Here is a 26118-nt window from a genome sequence, read left to right on the forward strand (position 1 = left end):
AGTTTACTTCAGACCTTCGGGTCCATAGTTAGTAGCTAGATGGCTTCTTCTCTCTTTTTGGATCTCAATACAATGTTCTCCCCCTCTCTCGTGGAGATCTATTCGATGTAATCTTCTTTTTGCGGTGTGTTTGTTGAGACTGACGAATTGTGGGTTTATGATCCAGCTTATCTATGGAAAGTATTTGATTCTTCTCTGAATTCTTTTATGTATGATTAAGTTATCTTTGCAAGTCTCTTCGAATTATTCGTTTGGTTTGGCCAACTAGATTGGTAGTTCTTGCAATGGGAGAAGTGCTTAGCTTTGGGTTCAATCTTGCGGTGACCTTACCTAGTGACAGAAAGGGTTGCAAGGCACATATTGTATTGTTGCCATCGAGGATAACAAGATGGGGTATTTATCATATTGCATGAATTTATTCCTCTACATCATGTCATCTTGCTTAAGGCGTTACTCTGTTTTTAACTTAATACTCTAGATGCATGCTGGATAGCGGTCGATGAGTGGAATAATAGTAGTAGATGCAGAATCGTTTCGGTCTACTTGTCACGGACGTGATGCCTATATACATGATCATTGCCTGGATAACCTCATAACTATGCTCAATTCTGTCAATTGCTCAATAGTAATTTGTTCACCCACCGTAGAATACTTGTGCTCTTGAGAGAAGCCACTAGTGAAACCTATGGCCCCCGGGTCTATTCTCATCATATCAATCTCCATCACTTTATTTACTTGCTTTTGCTTTTACTTTTTACTTTGCATCTTTATACCAAAAATACCAAAAATATTATCTCTATCAGATCTCACCCTCATAAGTGACCGTGAAGGGATTGACAACCCCTAAGCGTTGGTTGCGAGTAGCTATCGTTTTGTGCAGGTACGAGGGACTTGCGCGTGGTCTCCTACTGGATTGATACCTTGGTTCTCTAAAACTGAGGGAAATACTTACGCTATTGTGCTGCATCATCCTCTCCTCTTCGGAGAAATCCAACGCAAGCTCGAGACATGGCACCGGACTATCTGCCGGGCCAGGACTTCATCATCTGGTAACTCGCCCCGGTTCATATACGCCAGATATGGAACCATCCAATCCGGCACAACATGTAAAGCGTCCACCAATTGAGCCTCCGGATCAGGAACAGCCAAATCCTCCTCTGTAGGCAACTTGACAGACGGGTTATGCAAGATATCTAAAAAGGTATTGGGAGGTACCGGTTTACACTGAGATCCAAGATGGCTTAAAGCGTCTGCTGCTTCGCTTTTGCGCCGGTCGATATGCTCAACCTGATACCCTTTGAAGTGACCCGCCACAATATCCACCTCGCGTCTGTAAGCCGCCATGAGTGGATCCTTAGAATCCCAAGTGCCAGAAACTTGCTGAGCCACCAGATCAGAATCTCCAAAGCATCGTACCCGGCTTAAATTCATCTCCTTAGCCACTTGGAGCCCGTGGAGCAGAGCCTCGTACTCAGCTGCATTGTTAGTACAAGGGAACATTAAACGGAGGACATAGCGAATTTTATCACCTCAAGGGGAAGTAAGGACAACTCCAGCCCCCGAGCCCTCCAATTGCCTGGATCCATCAAAGTGAATAGTCCAGTATGTATTATCCGGTTTGTCCTCTGGTACTTGTAACTCGGTCCAGTCATTGATAAAGTCAACAAGTTCCTGAGACTTGATGGCTGTTCGAGGAACATACTTCAAACCATGTGGACCAAGCTCAATCGCCCACTTTGCAACCCGACCAGTTGCCTCCCTGTTCTGAATTATATCACCCAAAGGAGCTGAACTGACAACTGTAATGGGATGGCCTTGAAAGTATTGTTTGAGCTTCCGACTTGCCATAAAAATCCCATATACCAGCTTTTGTCAATGCGGATATCGCTGCTTTGACTCGATAAGCACCTCACTGATATAGTAAACCGGCCGTTGAACCGGATATTCCTTACCAGCCTCCTTGCGTTCCACCACAATTGCCACACTGACAGCACAGGCATTAGCAGCCACATACAACAACAAAGGCTCCTTGTCAACCGGAGCAGCAAGAACCGGCGGTTCAGCCAACTGCCGCTTCAAGTCTTCAAACGCCGCATTAGCCGCATCACTCCAGACAAAGGTGTCTGTTTTCTTCAACGTCTGATATAGAGGGATGGCCTTCTCTCCCAAACGGCTGATAAACCGGCTTAGAGCTGCAATTCGACCTGCTAGACGTTGAACATCATTGATGCACGCCGGTTTAGCCAAAGATGTAATCGCTTTGATCTTCTCCGGATTAGCCTCAATGCCTCTGTTGGACACCAGAAAGCCTAGAAGCTTGCCTGCCGGAACACCAAAAACACACTTGTCCAGATTGAGCATCATCTTGTAAACTCACAGATTGTCAAATGTCTCCTTGAGATCATTTATCAATGTCTCCTTCTTCCTGGATTTTACCACAATGTCATCAACATAGGCATGAACATTGCACCCAACCTGAGTGTGAAGACAATTCTGCACACAGCGCTGATAAGTTGCCTGGGCACTCTTGAGCCCAAAGGGCATAGAAACATAGCAAAAGGCTCCAAAGGGAGTGATGAAGGTGGTCTTCTCCTGGTCCTTAACTGCCATTTTGATCTGATGATAACCTGAATTGTTGGAAATATGCCCTAGAGGCAATAATAAATTAGTTATTATTATTATATTTCCTTCTTCATGATAATCGTTTATTATCCATGCTATAATTGTATTGATAGGAAACTCAGATACATGTGTGGGTACATAGACAATACCATGTCCCTAGTAAGCCTCTAATTGACTAGCTCGTTGATCAATAGATGGTTAAAGTTTCCTGACAATGGACATTGGATGTCGTTGATAACGGGATCACATCATTGGGAGAATGATGTGATGGACAAGACCCAATCCTAAGCCTAGCACAAAGATCGTGTAGTTCGTATGCTAAAGCTTTTCTAATGTCAAGTATCATTTCCTTAGACCATGAGATTGTGCAACTCCCGGATACCGTAGGAATGCTTTGGGTGTACCAAACGTCACAACGTAACTGGGTGGCTATAAAGGTGCACTACGGGTATCTCCGAAAGTGTCTGTTGGGTTGGCACGAATCGAGACAGGGATTTGTCACTCCGGTTGACGGAGAGGTATCTCTGGGCCCACTCGGTAGGACATCATCATAATGTGCACAATGTGACCAAGGGGTTGATCACGGGATGATGTGTTACGGAACGAGTAAAGAGACTTGCCGGTAACGAGATTGAACAAGGTATCGGCATACCGACGATCGAATCTCGGGCAAGTACAAATACCGCTAGACAAAGGGAATTGTATACGGGATTGATCGAATCCTCGACATCATGGTTCATCCGATGAGATCATCGTGGAACATGTGGGAGCCAACATGGGTATCCAGATCCCGCTGTTGGTTATTGACCGGAGAACGTCTCGGTCATGTCTGCATGGTTCCCGAACCCGTAGGGTCTACACACTTAAGGTTCGATGACGCTACGGTTATAAAGGAAGTTTGTATGTGGTTACTGAATGTTGTTCGGAGTCCGGGATGAGATGCCGGATGTTATGAGGAATTCCGGAATGGTCCGTAGGTAAAGATTTATATATGGGAAGTCCTGTTTTGGTCACCAGAAAAGTTTCGAGTTTTATCGGTAACATACCGGGACCACTGGGAGGGTCCCGAGGGTCCACCAAGTGGGGCCACCGTCCCCGGAGGGCTGCATGGGCCAAATGTGGGAGGGGACCAGCCCCAAGTGGGCTGGTGCGCCCCCCCACAAGGGCCCAAGGCGCCTAGGGTTTGGGGAGGGGGCGCCTCCACCTTACTTGGGGGGCAAGTTTCCCCCTCTTCCCCCTTTGGCTGCCCCCCTAGATGGGATCTAGGGCTGGCCGCCGCCCCTAGGGGTGGAAACCTAGGTGGGGGCGCAGCCCCCCTCTCCCCCTATATATAGTGGAGGCAAAGGGTAGCCCAACACACGAAGTTCTTCTCCTATTGGTGCAGCCCTACCTCTCTTTCTCCTCCTCTCCCGTGGTGCTTGGCGAAGCCCTGCAGGATTGCCACGCTCCGCCATCACCACCACGCCGTTGTGCTGCTGCTGGATGGAGTCTTCCCCAACATCTCCCTCTCTCCTTGCTGGATCAAGGCATGGGAGACGTCACCGGGCTGTACGTGTGTTGAACGCGGAGGTGCCGTCCGTTCGGCACTAGGATCTCCGGTGATTTGGATCACGACGAGTACGACTCCTTCAACCCCGTTCTCTTGAACGCTTCCGCTTAGCGATCTAAAAGGGTATGTAGATGCACTCCCCTCTCTCTCGTTGCTAGTCTCTCCATAGATAGATCTTGGTGACACGTAGGAAAATTTTGAATTTCTGCTACGTTCCCCAACAGTGGCATCATGAGCTAGGTCTATTGCGTAGATTCTTTGCACAAGTAGAACACAAAGTAGTTGTGGGTGTTGATTTTGTTCAATATGCTTACCGTTACTAGTCCAATCTTGATTCGGCGGCATTGTGGGATGAAGCGGCCCGGACCGACCTTACACGTACACTTACGTGAGACAGGTTCCACCGACTGACATGCACTTGTTGCATAAGGTGGCTAGCGGGTGCCAGTCTCTCCCACTTTAGTCGGATCAGATTTGATGAAAAGGGTCCTTATGAAGGGTAAATAGTAATTGGCATATCACGTTGTGATTTTTGCGTAGGTAAGAAACATTCTTGCTAGAAACCCATAGCAGCCACGTAAAACATGCAGACAACAATTAGAGGACGTCTAACTTGTTTTTGCAGGGTATGCTATGTGATGTGATATGGCCAAAAAGAATGTGATGAATGATATGTGATGTATGAGATTGATCATGTTCTTGTAATAGGAATCACAACTTGCATGTCGATGAGTATGACAACCGGCAGGAGCCATAGGAGTTGTCTTAATTTATTGTATGACCTGCGTGTCATTAAACAAACGCCATGTAATTACTTTACTTCATTACTAACCGGTAGCCATAGGAGTAGAAGTAATAAGTTGGCGAGACAACTTCATGGAGACACGATGATGGAGATCATGGTGTCATGTCGGTGACGATGATGATCATGGAGCCCCGAAGATGGAGATCAAAAGGAGCAAAATGATATTGTCCATATCATGTCACTATTTGATTGCTTGTGATGTTTATCATGTTTATGCATCTTATTTTCTTAGAACGACGGTAGTAAATAAGATGATCCCTCATTAAAATTTCAAGAAAGTGTTCCCCCTAACTGTGCACCGTTGCGAAAGTTCGTCGTTTCGAAGCACCACATGATGATCGGGTGTGATAGATTCTAACATTCACATACAACGGGTGTAAGACAGATTTACACACGCGAAACACTTAGGTTGACTTGACGAGCCTAGCATGTACAGACATGGCCTCGGAACACAAGAGACCGAAAGGTCGAGCATGAGTCGTATAGTAGATACGATCAACATGAAGATGTTCACCGATGATGACTAGTCCGTCTCACGTGATGATCGGACACGGCCTAGTTGACTCGGATCATGTAATCACTTAGATGACTAGAGGGATGTCTATCTGAGTGGGAGTTCATTAGATGAACTTAATTATCCTGAACATAGTCAAAAAGCCCTTTGCAGATTATGTCATAGCTCGCGCTTTAGTTCTACTATTTTAGATGTGTTCCTAGAGAAAATGGAGTTGAAAGTTGACAGTAGCAATATGCGGACAGTAGAAGGCTTATGTCCTTAATGCACCACTCGGTGTGCTGGACCTCGAACGTGGTCTGTGGATGTTGTGAACATCTGACATACATGTTTTGATGACTACATGATAGTTCGGTAATGTTAAATGGTTTAGAATTGAGGCACCGAAGACATTTTTGAAATGTCGCAGAACATATGAGATGTTCCAAGAGATGAAATTGGGATTTCAGGCTCGTGCCCACGTCAAGAGGTATGAGACCTCCGACGAGTTTTCTAGCCTACAAACTAAGGGAGAAGATCTCAATCGTTGAGCTTGTACTCAGATTGTCTGGGTACAACAATCACTTGAATCGAGTGGGAGTTGATCTTCCAGATGAGATAGTGATGTTTCTCCAAAGACATTGCCACCAAGCTACTAGAGCTTCGTGATGAACTATAACATAATAGGGATAGATATGATGATCCTTGAGCTATTCGCAATGTTCAACACCGCGAATGGAGAAATCAAGAAGGAGCATCAATTGTTGATGGTTAGTGAAACCACTAGTTTCAAGAAGGGCAAGGGCAAGAAGGGGCACTTCATGAAATGGCCAATCAGTTGCTGCTCCAGTGAAGAGACCCAAGGTTGAACCCAAACCCGAGACTAAGTGCTTCTGTAATAAGGGGAACATCCACTGGAGCAGAATTACCCTAGATACTTGGTAGATAAGATGGCTGGCAAGGTCAATAGAAGTATATTGGATATAAATTATGTTAATGTGTACTTTACTAGTACTTCTAGTAGCACCAGGGTATTAGATATCGGTTCGGTTGCTAAGTGTTAGTAACTCGAAATAAAAGCTACGGAATAAACGGAGACTAGCTAAAGGTGAGCAGACGATATGTGTTGGAAGTGTATCCAAGGTTGATGTGATCAAACATCGCACGCTCCCTCTACCATCAAGATTAGTATTAAACCTAAATAATTGTCATTTGGTGTTTGCGTTGAGAATAGACATGATTGGATTATGTCTATCGCAATACGGTTATTCATTTAAGGAGAATAATGGTTACTCTATTTATTTGAATAATACCTTCAATGGTCTTGCACCTAAAAGAATGGTTTATTGAATCTCGATCGTAGTGATACACATTTTCATGCCAAAAGATATAAGATAGTAATGATAGTACCACTTATTTGTGGCACTGCCATGTAAGTCATATTGGTATAAAACACATGAAGAAGCTCCATGTTGATGGATCTTTGGACTCACTCGTTTTTGAAAAGTTTGAGACATGCGAACCATGTCTATTGGTGTATATGCATGAAGAAACTCCATGCAGATGGATCGTTTGGACTCACTTGATTTTGAATACCACATGGGCAAGATGACTTAAAAGCCTCGTTTTCAGTAAGATGGAACAAGATAACAACTTGTTGGAAGTAACACATTTTGATGTGTGCATTCCAATGAGTGTTGAGGCATGCAGTGAATATCATTATGTTCTTACTTCATAGATGATTTGAGTAGATGTTGAGTATATTTACTTGATGAAACACAAGTCTGAATTATTGAATGGTTCAAGTAATTTCAGAGTGAAGTTGAAGATCATTGTGACAAGAGGATAAAATGTCTATGATATGATCATAGAGATGAGTATCTGAGTTACGAGCTTTGGCACGCAATTAAGACATTGTGGAAATTGTTTCACAATTAATACCGCCTGGAACACCATAGTGTGATGGTGTGTCCAAACATCATAGTTGCGCCCTATTGGATATGGTGCGTACCATGATGTCTCTTATCGAATTACCACTATCGTTCATGGGTTAGGCATTAGAGACAACCACATTCACTTTAATAGGGCACCACATAATTCCGTTGAGATGACACCGTATGAACTATGGTTTAGAGAAACCTAAGCTGTCGTTTCTTGAAAGTTTGGGGCTGCGACGCTTATATGAAAAAGTTTCATCCTGATGAGCTCGAACCCAAAGCGGATAAATACATCTTCGTAGGACACCCAAAACAGTTGGGTATACCTCCTATTTCATATCCGGAAGCAAAATGATTGTTTCTAGAAACGAGTCCTTTCTCGAGGAAAAGTTTCTCTCGAAAGAATTGAGTGGGAGGATGGTGGAGACTTGATGAGGTTGTTGAACCATCACTTCAACTAGTGTGTAGCAGGGCACAAGAAGTTTTTCATGTGGCACCTACACCAATTGAAGTAGAAGCTTATGATAGTGATCATGAAACTTCGGATCAAGTCACTACCGAACCTCGTAGGATGACAAGGACGTGTACTGCTTCAGAGTAGTACGGCGATCCTGTCTTAGAGGTCATGTTCTAGAAAACAATGAACCTACGAGCTATGGAGAAGCAATGGTGGGCCCGGATTCCAACAAATGGCTCGCAGCCATAAAATCCGAGAGATGATCCATGTATGAAAACAAAGTGTAGACTTTGGCAGAACTGCTTGATGGTCGTAACGCCATTGGGTACAGATGGATTTTAAAAGGAAGACAAACAATGATGGTAAGTATCACCATTAAGAAAGCTCGACTTGTCGTTAAGATGTTTTCCAACAAGTTCAAGGAGTTGGCTGCGATGAGACTTTCTCATTCGTAGCAATGCTAAGAGTCTGTTGGAATTATATTAGCAATTACTGCATGATTTATGAAATCTTGCAGATAGGATGTCAAAACATTGTTTCCTCGATGTTATTCTTGAGGAAAGGTTGTATGTGATACAACCAGAAGGTTTTTGTCAATCCTGAAAGATGCTAACAAGTATGCAAAGCTCCAGCAATCCTTCTAAGACCTGGAGGAAGCATCTCGGAGTTGGAATGTACGCTTTGATGAGATGATCAAAGATTTTGGGTTTATACAAAGTTTATGAGAAACTTGTATTTCTAAAGAAGCGAGTGGGAGCACTATAGAATTTCTGATGAGTATATGTTGTTGACATATTGATGATCAGAAATGATGTAGAATTTCTGAAAAGCATATAGGGTTATTTGAAAGATGTTTTTCAATAGAAAACCTGGATTAAGCTACTTGAACATTGAGCATCGAGATCTATAAGGATAGATCAAAATGCTTAATAATACTTTCAAATGAGCATAAACCTTGACATGATCTTGAAGGTGTTCAAGATGGATCAGTCAAAGAAGGAGTTCTTGCCTGAGATGTAAGGTATGAAGTTAAGACTTAAAGCTCGACCACGGCAGAAAAGAGAGAAAGGACGAAGGTCGTCCCCTATGCTTTAGACGTAGGCTCTATAGTATGCTATGCTGTGTACCACACCAGAAGTGTGCCTTGCCATGAGTCAGTCAAGGGGTACAAGAATGATCCAGGAATGGATCATTGGACAACGGTCAAAATTGTCCTTGGAGTAAATAAGGACATGTTTCTCAATTATGGAGGTGATAAAGAGTTTGGCGTAAAGGGTTACGTCGATTCAAGCTTTAACACCTATCCAAGTGACTCTGAGTAGCAAACCGGATACGTATAGTGGAATAACCATTTGGAATAGCTCCAAGTGGAGCGTGGTAGCAGCATTTACAATATGACCTAGAGATTTGCGAAGTACATACGGATCTGAATGTTGCAGACCCGTTGACTAAAACCTCTCTCACAAGCAAAACATGATCAAACCCCAGAACTCATTGAGTCTTAATCACATGATGATGTGAACTAGTTTAGTGACACTAGTAAACTCTTTGGAAGTTGGTCACATGGCGATGTGACCTGTGAGTGTTAATCACATGGCGATGTGAACTAGATTATTGACTCTAGTGCAAGTGGGAGACTGTTGGAAATATGCCCTAGAGGCAATAATAAATTAGTTATTATTAATATATTTCCTTGTTCATGATAATCGTTTATTATCCATGCTATAATTGTATTGATAGGAAACTCAGATACATGTGTGGGTACATAGACAACACCATGTCCCTAGTAAGCCTCTAATTGACTAGCTCGTTGATCAATAGATGGTTACGGTTTCCTGACCATGGACATTGGATGTCGTTGATAACGGGATCACATCATTGGGAGAATCATGTGATGGACAAGACCCAATCCTAAGCCTAGCACAAAGATCGTGTAATTCGTATGCTAAAGCTTTTCTAATGTCAAGTATCATTTCCTTAGACCATGAGATTGTGCAACTCCCGGATACCGTAGGAATGCTTTGGGTGTACCAAACGTCACAACGTAACTGGGTGGCTATAAAGGTGCACTACGGGTATCTCCGAAAGTGTCTGTTGGGTTGGCACGAATCGAGACTGGGATTTGTCACTCTGGTTGACGGAGAGGTATCTCTGGGCCCACTCGGTAGGACATCATCATAATGTGCACAATGTGACCAAAGGGTTGATCACGGGATGATGTGTTACGGAACGAGTAAAGAGACTTGCCGGTAACGAGATTGAACAAGGTATCGGCATACCGACGATCGAATCTCGGGCAAGTACAAATACCGCTAAACAAAGGGAATTGTATACGGGATTGATCAAATCCTCGACATCATGGTTCATCCGATGAGATCATCGTGGAACATGTGGGAGCCAACATGGGTATCCAGATCCCGCTGTTGGTTATTGACCAAAGAACGTCTCGGTCATGTCTGCATGGTTCCCGAACCCGTAGGGTCTACACACTTAAGGTTCGATGATGCTAGGGTTATAAAGGAAGTTTGTATGTGGTTACCGAATGTTGTTCGGAGTCCCGGATGAGATCCGGACGTCACGAGGAGTTCCAGAATGGTCCGGAGGTAAAGATTTATATATGGAAAGTCTTGTTTTGGTCACTGGAAAAGTTTCGGGTTTTATCGGTAACATACCGGGACCACCGGGAGGGTCCCGAGGGTCCACCAAGTGGGGCCACCGTCCCCGGAGGGCTGCATGGGCCAAGTGTGGGAGGGGACCAGCCCCAGGTGGGCTGGTGCGCCCCCCACAAGAGCCCAAGGCGCCTAGGGTTTGGGGAGGGGGCGCCTCCACCTTACTTGGGGGGCAAGTTTCCCCCTCTTCCCCCTTTGGCCGCCCCCTAGATGGGATCTAGGGCTGGCCGCCGCCCCTAGGGGTGGAAACCTAGGTGGGGGCGCATCCTCCCCTCTCCCCCTATATATAGTGGAGGCAAAGGGTAGCCCAACACACGAAGTTCTTCTCCTGTTGGCGCAGCCCTACCTCTCTTTCTCCTCCTCTCATGTGGTGCTTAGCAAAGCCCTGCAGGATTGCCACGCTCCTCCATCACCACCACACCGTTGTGCTGCTGCTGGATGGAGTCTTCCCCAACCTCTCCCTCTCTCCTTGCTGGGTCAAGGCATGGGAGACGTCACCGGGCTGTACGTGTGTTGAACGCGGAGGTGCCGTCTGTTCAGCACTAGGATCTCCGGTGATTTGGATCACGATGAGTACGACTCCTTCAACCCCGTTCTCTTGAACGCTTCCGCTTAGCGATCTACAAGGGTATGTAGATGCACTCCCCTCTCTCTCGTTGCTAGTCTCTCCATAGATAGATCTTGGTGACACGTAGGAAAATTTTGAATTTCTGCTACGTTCCCAAACATGAATAAGCATCCAAGAAACTCAAACGCTCACAACCCGCCGTTGCATCAATGATCTGATCAATACGCGGGAGAGCAAAAGGATCAGCCAGACAAGCTTTGTTCAAATCCGTGTAATCCACACACATGCGCCAAGTGCCGTTTTTCTTAAGAACAAGCACCGGATTAGCCAACCACTCAGGGTGAAACACTTCAATGATAAACCCAAGAGCTAACAGCCGGGCTACCTCTTCACCAATTGCCTTGCGTCTTTCCTCGTTAAAGCGGTGAAGAAATTGCTTGACCGGATTAAACATGGGATCAATATTGAGAGTGTGCTCAACGAGTTCCCTCGGTACACCTGGCATGTCAGAAGGCTTCCATGCAAAAATGTCCCGGTTCTCATGGATGAACTCGATGAGCGCGCTTTCCTATTTCGGATCCAGATTTGTGCTGATGCTAAACTGCTTGGACGAATCGCCAGGAACAAAGTCAACAAGTTTAGTCTCACCAGCCGGTTTGAATGTCAGGTTCGGGTCATGCTCAGTTGTGGGCTTCTTCAGAGGGGTCATATCTGTCGGATCAACATTATCTTTATAGAACTTCAACTCCTCTGTAGCACAAACCGACTCAGCATAGGCCGCATCACCTTCCTCGCAATCCAAATAGTGTGTGGTACGGGCTCTGAGCTGACCCGACATCTTGAGCTGCAAGTAAATATAACAAGGCCTCGCCATGAACTTTGCATAAGCCGGTCGCCCAAATAGTGTGTGGTACGGGCTCTGGATCCTCACCACTTCAAAGGTCAATGTCTCAGACCGGGAGTCATGTTCATCACCAAACACAACTTCCAAAGCGATCTTACCAACATGATATGCCGATTTACCTGGTACCACACCATGGAAAATAGTGTTGGACGGTTTAAGACTCTTGTCTGTCAACCCCATGCGACGGAAGGTCTCATAATACAGAATGTTGGTACTGCTCCCTCCATCCATGAGTACCTTGGTGAACTTATAACCTCCCACCTGTGGTGCCACCACCAAAGCCAGGTGACCCGGATTGTCAACCCGGGGCGGATGATCCTCCCTGCTCCACACAATAGGTTGCTCGGACCACCCGTAGGTAATGTGGTACTGCCGGTTCAACAGCATTAACAGCCCTCTTGTGAAGCTTCTGATCATGCTTACACAAACTAGTGGTGAACACATGATACTGCCCACCATTCAACTGCTTTGGGTGACTCTGGTAACCCGACTACTGCTGATTTTCTTGATTATTCTGCTGGTTATTACCACCCTGGTTGTTCTGGTTGCCCTGATTATTCTGAAATCCAGAGTTTGAACCGCCGCCACCATGAAAACCTGGACCTGAACCGCCCGATGGACCCTGATCATACCGGAAAAGATCAGAATTTTTGAACTCCTTCATAATATGACAATCTTTCCAGAGATCCATTGCAGGAACCTCCTTGGTCCCATGCTTTGGGCAAGGCTGATTTAACAAGCGCTCCAGATTCATTTCGCTGCCCCACTAGGGCGGTTTACCCTTACGACGCTGCACATTAACGTTAGCCACAAAATCTGAGTCCGCTTTACGCTTACCATTGTTCCCATGGCCTCCTTGGTTGTGCTGCTGTCCCTTTGCACCGCCGTTCTTATTTCCCTTCTCCGGTTTCTCCTCATTAGAATCGGGATCCTTGGTATTATCAGAATCGGCATACTTGACCAAGGCGGCCATAAGGGTGCCCATGTCATTGCAGTGGCGCTTGAGTCATCCCAACTTCATCTTCAGTGACTTAAACCGGCAATTACGTTCCAGCGTGATGATTGCTTGGCTAGCGTTAATCCGGTCTGAAGAATGCACCCAATGAGTTGTTGAATCGTTCTCCCCTTGTACACAGGCGTCGAGATCCACAATGGACATAGACTACTTACATGTGTCCTTGAAATTGGCTATAAACCGGGCCTTCAACTGGTCCCATGACTCAACGGAGTTAGCTGGTAAGTTTTTTAACCAAGTACGGGTTGTTCCCTCCAACATCATCTTGAAGTATTTTGCACAAGCCGCTTCATCCACGTCCAGCATCTCCATTGCCATCTCATAACTTTCCACCCACGCCTCGGCTGGCTGATCAATGGTGTAATTCGGTACCTTACGTGGGCCCTTAAAGTCCTTAGGCAGTCACACATTACGGAGAGCCGGAATAAGACACGGCACTCCCCAAGAACTGAAAGCAAGCCTAGCGCCTCGGTCCACTGACACTGCTGGCTGAACCGGGGCGGGTTGATATCGACCCGCATGTTGTGCTGCCAATGCGGCCTCCCTTCATGCTCTGCCACTATCCACCACGTCCTGAGCGTCCACATCACCACGCGTCGGATTAGGCCCTTGAGGGACAATGCGGCACCGCGCACTGCTGGACACTTCCGGTTCATCTATATGCATGCTATAGCTTTTGCTCGGACGTGGAGTAGAGTGAAACCTGTCTCGGCTATACGAGTAAGCTTGCTGCTGTGTCAGAGCTGTTTGAAGAAGATCCCTGGCCCGCCGTGTCTCGACCGCTGCCGGCGATTCACCCTCTATCGGAATAACTGCCAACCGGGATGCTGCCACTATCATATTGTCCAAAGGGGTAGAGAAGTGACCCAGCGGGGGTGTGGTGTACCGCGGCGGGTTATCCGTGCGTCGAGGTGGATGTTGGGGAACGTTGCAGAAAATTAAAATTTTTCCTACGGTTTCACCAAGATCCATCTATGAGTTCATCTAAGCAACGAGTCATGGGAGAGAGATTGCATCTACATACCACTTTGTAGATCGCGCGGAAGCGTTCAAAAGAACGGGGTTGAAGTAGTCGTTCTCGTCGTGATCCTATCACCGGAGATCCTAGCGCCGAACGGACGGCACCTCCGCGTTCAACACACGTACGGTCAGCGTGACGTCTCCTCCGTCTTGATCCAGCAAGGGGGAAGGAGAGGTTGATGATGATAGCTCCAGCAGCAGCACAACGGCGTGGTGGTGGTGGAACAGCAGCACTCCGGCAGGGCTTCGCCAAGCACGTAACGGAGGAGGAAGAGGTGTAGCAGGGGGAGGGAGGCGCCAGAACTTCAGGGTGCGGCTGTCCCCCTCCCCCCTCCCTTTATATAGGCCCCCAGGGGGGGCGCCGGCCCTGGGAGATCCAATCTCCCAAGGGGGCGGCGGCCAAGGGGGGTGGAGTACCCCCCAAGCCAAGTGGAGCGCCCCCCCCCACCCTAGGGTTTCAACCCTAGGCGCAGGGGGTGGGCCAAAGGGGGCGCACCAGCCCACTAAGGGCTGGTTCCCCTCCCCACTTCGGCCCTTGGGGCCCTCCGGGATGGGTGGCCCCACCCTGTGGACCCCCGGGACCCTTCCGGTGGTCCCGGTACAATACCGGGTGACCCTGAAACTTTCCCGATGGCCGAAATATCACTTCCTATATATAATTATTCACCTCCAGACCATTCCGGAACTCCTCGTGACGTCTGGGATCTCATCCGGGACTCCGAACAACATTCGGTATGCTGCATACTCATATTCATACAACCCTAGCGTCACCGAACCTTAAGTGTGTAGACCCTACGGGTTCGGGAGACACGTAGACATGACCGAGACGGCTCTCGGGCAATAACCAACAGTGGGATCTGGATAGCCATGTTGGTTCCCACATGCTCCTCGATGATCTCATCGGATGAACCACGATGTCGAGGATTCGAACAACCCCGTATACAATTCCCTTTGTCAATCGGTACGTTACATGCCCGAGACTCGATCGTCGGTATCCCAATACCTCGTTCAGTCTCGTTACCGGCAAGTCACTTTACTCGTACCGTAATGCATGATCCCGTGACCAAACACTTGGTCACTTTGAGCTCATTATGATGATGCATTACCGAGTGGGCCCAGAGATACCTCTCCGTCATACGGAGTGACAGATCCCAGTCTCGATCCGTGTCAACCCAACAAACACTTTTGGAGATACCTGTAGTGCACCTTTATAGTCACCCAGTTACGTTGTGACGTTTGATACACCCAAAGCACTCTTACGGTATCCGGGAGTTACACGATCTCATGGTCTAAGGAAGAGATACTTGACATTGAAAAAGCTCTAGCAAAACGAACTACACGATCTTGTGATATGCTTAGGATTGGGTCTTGTCCATCACATCATTCTCCTAATGATGTGATCCCGTTGTCAATGACATCTAATGTCCATAGTCAGGAAACCATGACTATCTGTTGACCAACGAGCTAGTCAACTAGAGGCTCACTAGGGACATGTTATGGTCTATGTATTCACACGTGTATTACGATTTCCGGATAATACAGTTATAGCATGAATAAAAGACAATTATCATGAATAAGGAAATATAATAATAACCCTTTTATTATTGCCTCTAGGGCATATTTCCAACAGTCTCCCACTTGCACTAGAGTCAATAATCCAGTTACATTGTGATGAATCGAACACCCATAGAGTTCTGGTGTTGATCATGTTTTGCTCGCGAGAGAGGTTTAGTCAACGGATCTGCGACATTCAGATCCGTATGTACTTTGCAAATTTCTATGTCTCCGTCTTGAACATTTTCACGGATGGAGTTGAAGCGACGCTTGATGTGCCTGGTCTTCTTGTGAAACCTGGGCTCCTTGGCAAGGGCAATAGCTTCAGTGTTGTCACAGAAGAGTTTGATCGGCCCCGACGCATTGGGTATGACTCCTAGGTCGGTGATGAACTCCTTCACCCATATTGCTTCATGCGCTGCCTCCGAGGCTGCCATGTACTCCGCTTCACATGTAGATCCCGCCACGACGCTCTGCTTGCAGCTGCACCAGCATACTGCTCCACCATTCAACATATACACGTATCCGGTTTGTGACTTAGAGTCATCCAGATCTGTGTCGAAGCTAGCGTCGACGTAACCCTTTACGACGAGCTCTTCGTCACCTTTGTCCTTTTCAGGTACTTTAGGATGTTCTTGACCGCTGTCCAGTGTTCCTTGCCGGGATTACTTTGGTACCTTCCTACCAAACTTACGGCAAGGTTTACATCAGGTCTGGTACACAGCATGGCATACATAATAGATCCTATGGCTGAGGCATAGGGGATGACGCTCATCTCTTCTTTATCTTTTACCGTGGTCGGGCATTGAGCCGAGCTCAATCTCACACCTTGCAGTACAGGCAAGAACCCTTTCTTGGACTGATCCATTTTGAACTTTTTCAAAATCTTATCAAGGTATGTGCTTTGTGAAAGACCTATGAGGCGTCTCGATCTATCTCTATAGATCTTGATGCCTAATATATAAGCAGCTTCTCCAAGGTCCATCATTGAAAAACACTTATTCAAGTAGGACTTAATGTTGTCCAAAAGTTCTATATCATTTCCCATCAAAAGTATGTCATCTACATATAATATGAGAAATGCTACAGAGCTCCCACTCACTTTCTTGTGAACGCAGGCTTCTCCATAAGTCTGCATAAACCCAAACGCTTTGATCATCTCATCAAAGCGAATGTTCCAACTCCGAGATGCTTGCACCAGCCCATAAATGGACCGCTGGAGTTTGCATACTTTGTTAGCATTCTTAGGATCGACAAAACCCTCCGGCTGCATCATATACAGTTCTTCCTTAAGATGCCCGTTAAGGAATGCCGTTTTGACGTCCATCTGCCATATCTCATAATCATAGTATGCGACAATTGCTAACATGATTCGGACGGACTTAAGCTTCGCTACGGGAGAGAAAGTCTCATCGTAGTCAATCCCTTGAACTTGTCGATAACCCTTAGCGACAAGTCGAGCTTTATAGATGGTGACATTTCCATCCGCGTCCGTCTTCTTCTTAAAGATCCATTTGTTTTCTATCGCTCGCCGATCATCGGGCAAGTCAGTCAAAGTCCATACTTTGTTTTCATACATGGATTCTATCTCGGATTTCATGGCTTCTAGCCATTTGTTGGAATCTGGGCCCGCCATTGCTTCTTCATAGTTCGAAGGTTCACCGTTGTCCAACAACATGATTTCCAGGACAGGGTTGCCGTACCACTCTGGTGCGGAACGTGTCCTTGTGGACCTACGAAGTTCAGTAGCAACTTGATCCGAAGTACCTTGATCATCATCATTATTTTCCTCTTCAGTTGGTGTAGGCATCACAGGAACATTTTCCTGAGCTGCACTACTATCCCGTTCAAGAGGTAGTACTTCATCAAGTTCTACTTTCCTCCCACTTACTTCTTTCGAGAGAAACTCTTTTTCCAGAAAGGATCCGTTCTTAGCAACAAAGATCTTGCCCTCGGATCTTAAGTAGAAGGTATACCCAATGGTTTCTTTAGGGTATCCTATGAAGACGCATTTTTCCGACTTGGGTTCGAGCTTTTTAGGTTGAAGTTTCTTGACATAAGCATCGCATCCCCAAACTTTTAGAAACGACAGCTTAGGTTTCTTCCCAAACCATAATTCATACGGTGTCGTCTCAACGGATTTAGACGGTGCCCTATTTAAAGTGAATGTAGCTGTCTCTAGAGTGTATCCCCAAAATGATAGCGGTAAATCGGTAAGAGACATCATAGATCGCACCATATCCAGTAGAGTGCGATCACGACATTCGGACACACCGTTACGCTGAGGTGTTCCAGGCGGCGTGAGTTCTGAAACGATTCCATATTTTCTTAAGTGTGTACCAAACTCGTGACTTAAAATTCTCCTCCACGATCCGATCGTAAGAATTTTATCTTTCGGTCACGTTGATTCTCTACTTCATTCTGAAATTCCTTGAACTTTTCAAAGGTCTCACACTTGTGTTTCATCAAGTAGACATACCCATATCTACTCAAGTCGTCAGTGAGAGTGAGAACATAACGATATCCTCCGCGAGCCTCAACGCTCATTGGACCGCACACATCGGTATGTATGATTTCCAACAAGTTGGTTGCTCGCTCCATTGTTCCGGAGAACGGGGTCTTGGTCATTTTGCCCATGAGGCATGGTTCGTATGTGTCAAGTGATTCATAATCGAGAGACTCTAAAAGTCCATCAGCATGGAGCTTCTTCATGCGCTTGACACCAATGTGACCAAGGCGGCAGTGCCACAAGTATGTGGGACTATCGTTATCAACTTTACATCTTTTGGTATTCACACTATGAATATGTGTAACATTACGTTCGAGATTCATTAAGAATAAACCATTGACCATTGGGGCATGACCATAAAACATATCTCTCATATAAATAGAACAACCATTATTCTCGGATTTAAATGAGTAGCCATCTCGTATTAAACGAGATCCAGATACAATGTTCATGCTCAAACTTGGCACTAAATAACAATTATTGAGGTTTAAAACTAATCCCATAGGTAAATGTAGAGGTAGCGTGCCGACGGCGATCACATCGACCTTGGAACCATTCCCGACGCGCATCGTCACCTCGTCCTTCGCCAGTCTCCGCTTATTCCGCAGCTCCTGCTGTGAGTTACAAATGTGAGCAACGGCACCGGTATCAAATACCCAGGAGTTACTACGAGTACTGGTGAGGTACACATCAATTACATGTATATCAAATATACCTTTAGTGTTGCCGGCCTTCTTGTCCGCTAAGTATTTGGGGCAGTTCCGCTTCCAGTGACCCTTCCCCTTGCAATAAAAGCACTCAGTTTCAGGCTTGGGTCCATTCTTTGACTTCTTCCCGGCAACTGGCTTACCGGGCGCGGCAACATCTTTGCCGTCCTTCTTGAAGTTCTTCTTACCCTTGCCCTTCTTGAACTTAGTGGTCTTATTGACCATCAACACTTGATGTTCTTTCTTGATTTCAACCCCTGCTGACTTCAGCATTGAAAATACTTCAGGAATGGTCTTCACCATCCCCTGCATATTGTAGTTCATCACAAAGCTCTTGTAGCTTGGTGGGAGCGACTGAAGGACTCTGTCAATGACCGCCTCATCCGGGAGGTTAATGTCCAGCTGGGACAGGCGGTTGTGCAACCCAGACATTTTGAGTATGTGCTCACTGACAGAACTGTTTTCCTCCATCTTACAACTGTAGAACTTGTTGGAGACTTCATATCTCTCGACCCGGGCATGAGATTGGAAAACTAGTTTCAGCTCCTCGAACATCTCATATGCTCCGTGTTGCTCAAAACACTTTTGGAGCCCCGGTTCTAAGCTGTAAAGCATGCCGCACTGAACGAGGGAGTAATCATCAGCGCGAGACTGCCAAGCATTCATAATGTCTTGGTTCTCTGGGACGGGTGCATCACCTAGCGGTCCTTCTAGGACATATTGTTTCCTGGCAGCTATGAGGATGATCCTCAGGTTCCGGACCCAGTCCGTCTAGTTGCTACCATCATCTTTCAGCTTGGTTTTCTCTAGGAACGCGTTGAAGTTCATGTTGACATGAGCAGCAGCCATTTGATCTACAAGACATATTTGCAAAGGTTTTAGACTAAGTTCATGATAATTAAGTTCATCTAATCAAATTATTTAATGAACTCCCACTCAGATTAGACATCCCTCTAGTCATCTAAGTGTTACACGATCGGAGTCAACTAGGCCGTGTCCGATCATCACGTGAGACGGACTAGTCATCATCGGTGAACATCTCCATGTTGATCGTATCTTCTATACGACTCATGTTCGACCTTTCCGTCTCTTGTGTTCCGAGGCCATGTTTGTACATGCCAGGCTCGTCAAGTTAACCCTAAGTGTTCTGCATGTGTAAATCTGTCTTACACCCGTTGTATGTGAACGTAAGGATCTATCACACCCGATCATCACGTGGTGCTTCGAAACGATGAACTTTAGCAACGGTGCACAGTTAGGGGGAACACTTTCTTGAAATTATTATAAGGGATCATCTTATTTACTACCGCCGTCTAAGTAAACAAGATGCATAAAACATAATAAACATCACATGCAATTATATAGTAGTGACATGATATGGCCAATATCATATAGCTCCTTCGATCTCCATCTTCGGGGCTCCATGATCATCTTCGTCACCGGCATGACACCATGATCTCCATCATTGTGTCTTCATGAAGTTGTCACGCCAACGACTACTTCTACTTCTATGGCTAACGCGTTTAGCAATAAAGTAAAGTAATTTACATGGCGTTCTTCAATGACACGCAGGTCATACAAAAATAAAGACAACTCCTATGGCTCCTGCCGGTTGTCATACTCATCGACATGCAAGTCGTGATTCCTATTACAAGAACATGATCTCATACATCACAATATATCATTCATCATTCATCACAACTTCTGGCCATATCACATCACATGACAATTGCTGCAAAAACAAGTTAGACGTCCTCTAATTGTTGTTGCATCTTTTACATGGCTGCAATTGGGTTCTAGCAAGAACGTTTTCTTACCTACGAATAACCACAACATGATTTTGTCAACTTCTATTTACCCTTCATAAGGACCCTTTTCATCGAATCCGCTCCAACTAAAGTGGGAGAGACAGACACCCGCCAGCCACCTTATGCAACTAGTGCATGTCAGTCGGTGGAACCGGTCTCATGTAAGCGTACGTGTAAGGTTGGTCCGGGCCGCTTCATCCCACAATACCGCTGAAGCAAGATAAGACTAGTAGCGGCAAGCAAGTTGACAAGATCTACGCCCACAACAAAATTGTGTTCTACTCGTGCAATAGAGAACTACGCATAGACCTAGCTCATGATGCCACTGTTGAGGAACGTTGCAGAAAATTAAAATTTTTCCTACGATTTCACCAAGATCCATCTATGAGTTCATCTAAGCAACGAGTCATGGGAGAGAGATTGCATCTACATACCACTTTGTAGATCGCGCGGAAGCGTTCAAAAGAACGGGGTTGAAGTAGTCGTTCTCGTCGTGATCCTATCACCGGAGATCCTAGCGCCGAACGGACGGCACCTCCGCGTTCAACACACGTACGGTCAGCGTGACGTCTCCTCCGTCTTGATCCAGCAAGGGAAAAGGAGAGGTTGATGATGATAGCTCCAGCAGCAGCACAACGGCGTGGTGGTGGTGGAACAGCAGCACTCCGGCAGGGCTTCGCCAAGCACGTAACGGAGGAGGAAGAGGTGTAGCAGGGGGAGGGAGGCGCCAGAACTTCAGGGTGCGGATGCCCCCCTCCCCCCTCCCTTTATATAGGCCCCCAGGGGGGGCGCCGGCCCTGGGAGATCCAGTCTCCCAAGGGGGCGGCGGCCAAGGGGGGTGGAGTACCCCCCAAGCCAAGTGGGGCGCCCCCCCCACCCTAGGGTTTCAACCCTAGGCGCAGGGGGTGGGCCAAAGGGGGCGCACCAGCCCACTAAGGGCTGGTTCCCCTCCCCACTTCGGCCCTTGGGGCCCTCCGGGATGGGTGGCCCCACCCGGTGGACCCCCGGGACCCTTCCGGTGGTCCCGGTACAATACCGGGTGACCCCGAAACTTTTCCGATGGCCGAAATATCACTTCCTATATATAATTCTTCACCTTCAGACCATTCCGGAACTCCTCGTGATGTCCGGGATCTCATCCGGGACTCCGAACAACATTCGGTATGCTGCATACTCATATTCATACAACCCTAGCGTCACCGAACCTTAAGTGTGTAGACCCTACGGGTTCGGGAGACACGTAGACATGACCGAGACGGCTCTCGGGCAATAACCAACAGCGGGATCTGGATACCCATGTTGGTTCCCACATGCTCCTCGATGATCTCATCGAATGAACCACGATGTCGAGGATTCGAACAACCCCGTATACAATTCCCTTTGTCAATCGGTATGTTACATGCCCGAGACTCGATCGTCGGTATCCCAATACCTCGTTCAGTCTCGTTACCGGCAAGTCACTTTACTCGTACCGTAATGCATGATCCCGTGACCAAACACTTGGTCACTTTGAGCTCATTATGATGATGCATTACCGAGTGGGCCCAGAGATACCTCTCCGTCATACGGAGTGACAAATCCCAGTCTCGATCCGTGTCAACCCAACAGACACTTTTGGAGATACCTGTAGTGCACCTTTATAGTCACCAGTTACGTTCTGACGTTTGGTACACCCAAAGCACTCTTACGGTATCCGGGAGTTACACGATCTCATGGTCTAAGGAAGAGATACTTGACATTGAAAAAGCTCTAGCAAAACGAACTACACGATCTTGTGCTATGCTTAGGATTGGGTCTTGTCCATCACATCATTCTCCTAATGATGTGATCCCGTTGTCAATGACATCTAATGTCCATAGTCAGGAAACCATGACTATCTGTTGACCAACGAGCTAGTCAACTAGAGGCTCACTAGGGACATGTTATGGTCTATGTATTCACACGTGTATTACGATTTCCGGATAATACAGTTATAGCATGAATAAAAGACAATTATCATGAATAAGGAAATATAATAATAACCCTTTTATTATTGCCTCTAGGGCATATTTCCAACAGTGGACCCATCACGTGAGGCTGATCCGGCGCTCCGATCCTTGGCTCAGTATTCCGGTTTACCGCTGCCGGATTGCTAGTCCCTGCTCCTGGAGTATCAAAGAGATTCATCGCGTTATAATCCGCCGGCAAGCGAGATTAATGTCTCCTCCTGAATACTTGATTTGAAGCGTTCTGATCCATCAAAAGTCGATAATTCTCGGCTTGAATCCTTTGCGCCTGGGCATCTAAAGCGGCCCGTTCCTCAGCCATCCTAGTCTCCTCAGCCGCTAAATCTTCTTTAGCTTGTGTTATCTGATCCTTCAACCTTGCAATGTCCGCATTGTGCTGATCCTGCGTCGCCGGTGTAACTGTCGTGGTCAACAAAGTCGCCCAGGCATCCATCAAACCGGAGAGAACTTGAGCCAGCCGGCGCGCGGAGCCTCCTGTCCCTGCCACCGGTCCGGACGCCGCCGCAGTAGAGTTTTGCAAGGTCGGCTGTGTTCCGGCCATGAAGATCCCGACGTGGTTCGACGGTTCAAGAAATTCCGGAATACTGGTGCCATCGGAATACCCTTCAAACACGCCATCCTAAACTTGGTATAAGGATTCGGTTTCACCAGCGGATGATTCGCCGTCGGAATAAGCGACCGTCTCTTCCTCGGATACCGGTTCAGATCCGATCCCGTGGACACATCCCACGAACGCATGCTTCATGGCAGGCTGAACCCGGGCGGGACTTGCACGCTGAGCCGTTTCGACGAGGTCAGTGCAGATGTCCGGCCTAAGGCCCGGTTCGCCGATCTTGCCGATGAAGACGTGAATTCCGCCGAAGGGGACCCGGTACCCATACTCGATTGAGCCGGCCTCGGGGCCCCAGCCCGCGTTGTCGATGTAGAGCTTGCCGCGACGACTCTTGGTCATCCGGCCCACTGTGTATCCTTTGAGTCCTTCAAAGCTGCCCTTCAAGAACTCGAAACCATCGTGCGATAGCCCCACGGTGGGAGCCAACTGTCGTGGAAATATCACGTCAGATGTCCTCATAGAAGGACTTAGTCGTGGAGCCATCGCGATGGGTTAGCTTAAAGGGATTAAACCGTACAAAGGACACGAGGGTTTTTATACTAGTTCGGCCCCTTCGATGAAGGTAAAGGCCTACGTCTAGTTGTGATGAGATTATTGGGGTCTCGCTAACCAGGGAGCTAAACAAGCTATGCCTGGCTCTCGAGTTGTTGTTTGTTGTCCCTGAACCGCCGCCGGGTCGTCCCCTTATATACACGGGTTGACGTCCGACCGGTTTACAGAGTCCCAAGGCCGACTCATACAAGTGTTCGGCTCGGTCTCTCCTTTCCTTATCTTACAATACAAGTTACATGACTATGGCGGTTTACCACTATGGGCCCTAATCCGCCTTTGGGCTCCGGGCCTCTAAGCTTCATAGTAAAGCGCCATCGTCTGAGTCTTCGTGGGCTTCAGTATAGTTGAGCGTGAACTGGCCCCTCCTGGACGGTTTACACTCAGTAGTTATATCCCCAACAGTAGGTGCCCCATACCCGGCAGGCGTCCTGGTTGGGACCTCAGGTCTTAGATGTTTATGTTTGGCTGCGATGTCTGTTTGATATTAGGCCCAGACTATCTGCGCCCCTTCATCAATGAGATAGGTGTAGCAACAGTTGTTGCTTAGACGGTGACTTTAGTCTTGCTGTTGTATGGCTTTATAAAGTCTTGCGAGAATAATTAATAAAATGGACGTATGCATCGTCTAGATGCAGAGGCCGGGGGTCATCCTCCTTTTCTAAAAAAAGTATGTCTTGATGGGCAAACACTTAACAAAAATGAGTTGTGTGTGATGCCCGTGCGATGCCTTGGAGCATCGCACATGTTATGCAATATGGTTACCCATGTGTGATGATTTGAAAGTTGCGCAGACGAGTTTTGAAGGTTAATCATGTGCGATAACTCGTGAAAGTGCATACGATTGTGTTGTGAGAATTGTGTGCTCTATCGGGCACACAATTTAATTAACAAAACTGTGTACGATACTGAGGATCATCTCACATGATTCTATCATATGGGTTGTGTGCGATGTGACTTGCTCCCCTCCATCTATATGAACAACATCCTCTGTCTGCAGACCTACATACTTAGAGCAACCTTAGGATAGTCGTCATATGATTGCCTCAACTTATATATTTTTATTAATAGAAACCATTAGGATTCATCCGAAACCAGAAAACCGAAAGGGGCCTAGCATTAAGTTCACACATGTCATATCCTCTGCCTAAAGAACACAAAGTCGAGGTAACCAAATGTGTAAACGACACCAGATAATCATTAAGAGACAACATTATATCAGCTATATGTAATAATGAGAAAGTATCAAACATAGGGAATATATAAGCCGACAACAAGATACTAGTCTAGTCCTTACTCTTCTTCCTCTTCTTCACTTGAAGTGGCCAGACTGGGGGTGTCGTCCTCGCAGAAGGAGTCTGGGTTCTTTCATGGCCCTTTACAGAAGGACATGGTGGCGCTGCCAGAGATTGCAGAAAGAATGAGAGAACGCAGGGATGAAGAAAAGAGCAATGAAGATTGAAATAGGCATTGATGGATTATATTAGTGAATTAGAGGGCAGTTTAGCCAGATTGCCAAGTTACTTAGAGCAACTCCAACGTAGGGGCGGACACGGCAGGCACCCAACGCTAGAACGCAAAAACAGACAAAACGCCCCACCTCCTCCGTGTCAGCCGGCACCTCCTCCCGCCGCCCCTCCTCTCCCAGCGAGCTACCGCGTTGGGGACATCTTTCTCCGTCCTCATGGCTCCCACCCGCGCTAGCAGCCCGCAGATCCGCGCTCGCACCCTCCGCGCGCATGCCAGCATCTGGCTTGCCAGATCCCCTCGTCGCGCACGAGCAGGAGGCAGGGACGGCGGCGCTGCTTGGGGAGGGGCTCCGGCGAGGCAGCCCTGGCGGGGACCGGCCGAAATAGGGAGATCCGAGGCCGGATCCGGGGCGGGTTGTCAACGACGGAGCTCGTAGCCGACGGCGGCGAGCTGCACAAGCGGGGCGGCGACGGTTAGAGAAGACAGAGAAAGACATGGGAACGAGAGGAGCAGAGGGCACGAGCCTGGGGGTCGCCGGGGGGCGGCGGCGGCGGCACTTCTCGCCAGCGTGAGGAGGAGGTCGAGACCGGGTCGGCGCGTCTCCTCCAGTTACTCAGCGAGCGCCAAGAGGAGTAGCAGGAAGTGGCAGTGGGCAGCGAGCGCGGCGGTGGAGATCTCCCAGTGGCCTCGCCAGTGCCTCGCTCCTCTTCGCGGTGGTTGTGGAGGCTGACGCCAGCTCGTGCGTGGTCACTGCTAGGTGGGACCAGAGGCGGACACGAGCGGACGACAACGGTCCAGTAGAGCGTCCGCTTCGGACCCATTTGTTCCCAGATTTGGGCCAAGTTTGGGTCGGGGACGGACAT

At 47.3% G+C, this 26118-nt stretch overlaps 1 protein-coding gene across 1 annotated transcript; it reads right to left on the reverse strand.

Moving 5' to 3' along the window:
* Positions 1–24882: 24882 nt before the first annotated feature.
* Positions 24883–26118, reverse strand: LOC119350599 (formin-like protein 18). The gene is made up of 3 exons (XM_037618348.1): positions 25776–26118; positions 25386–25705; positions 24883–25184 (listed from the first exon to the last, which is right to left on the reverse strand). Exons 1-3 carry the CDS (start codon positions 26116–26118, stop codon positions 25164–25166), a joined length of 684 nt encoding a protein of 227 aa, XP_037474245.1. The 3' UTR covers positions 24883–25163.

This window comes from Triticum dicoccoides, chromosome 1B (assembly GCF_002162155.2).
Source record: "Triticum dicoccoides isolate Atlit2015 ecotype Zavitan chromosome 1B, WEW_v2.0, whole genome shotgun sequence".
Lineage (NCBI taxonomy): Eukaryota > Viridiplantae > Streptophyta > Magnoliopsida > Poales > Poaceae > Triticum > Triticum dicoccoides.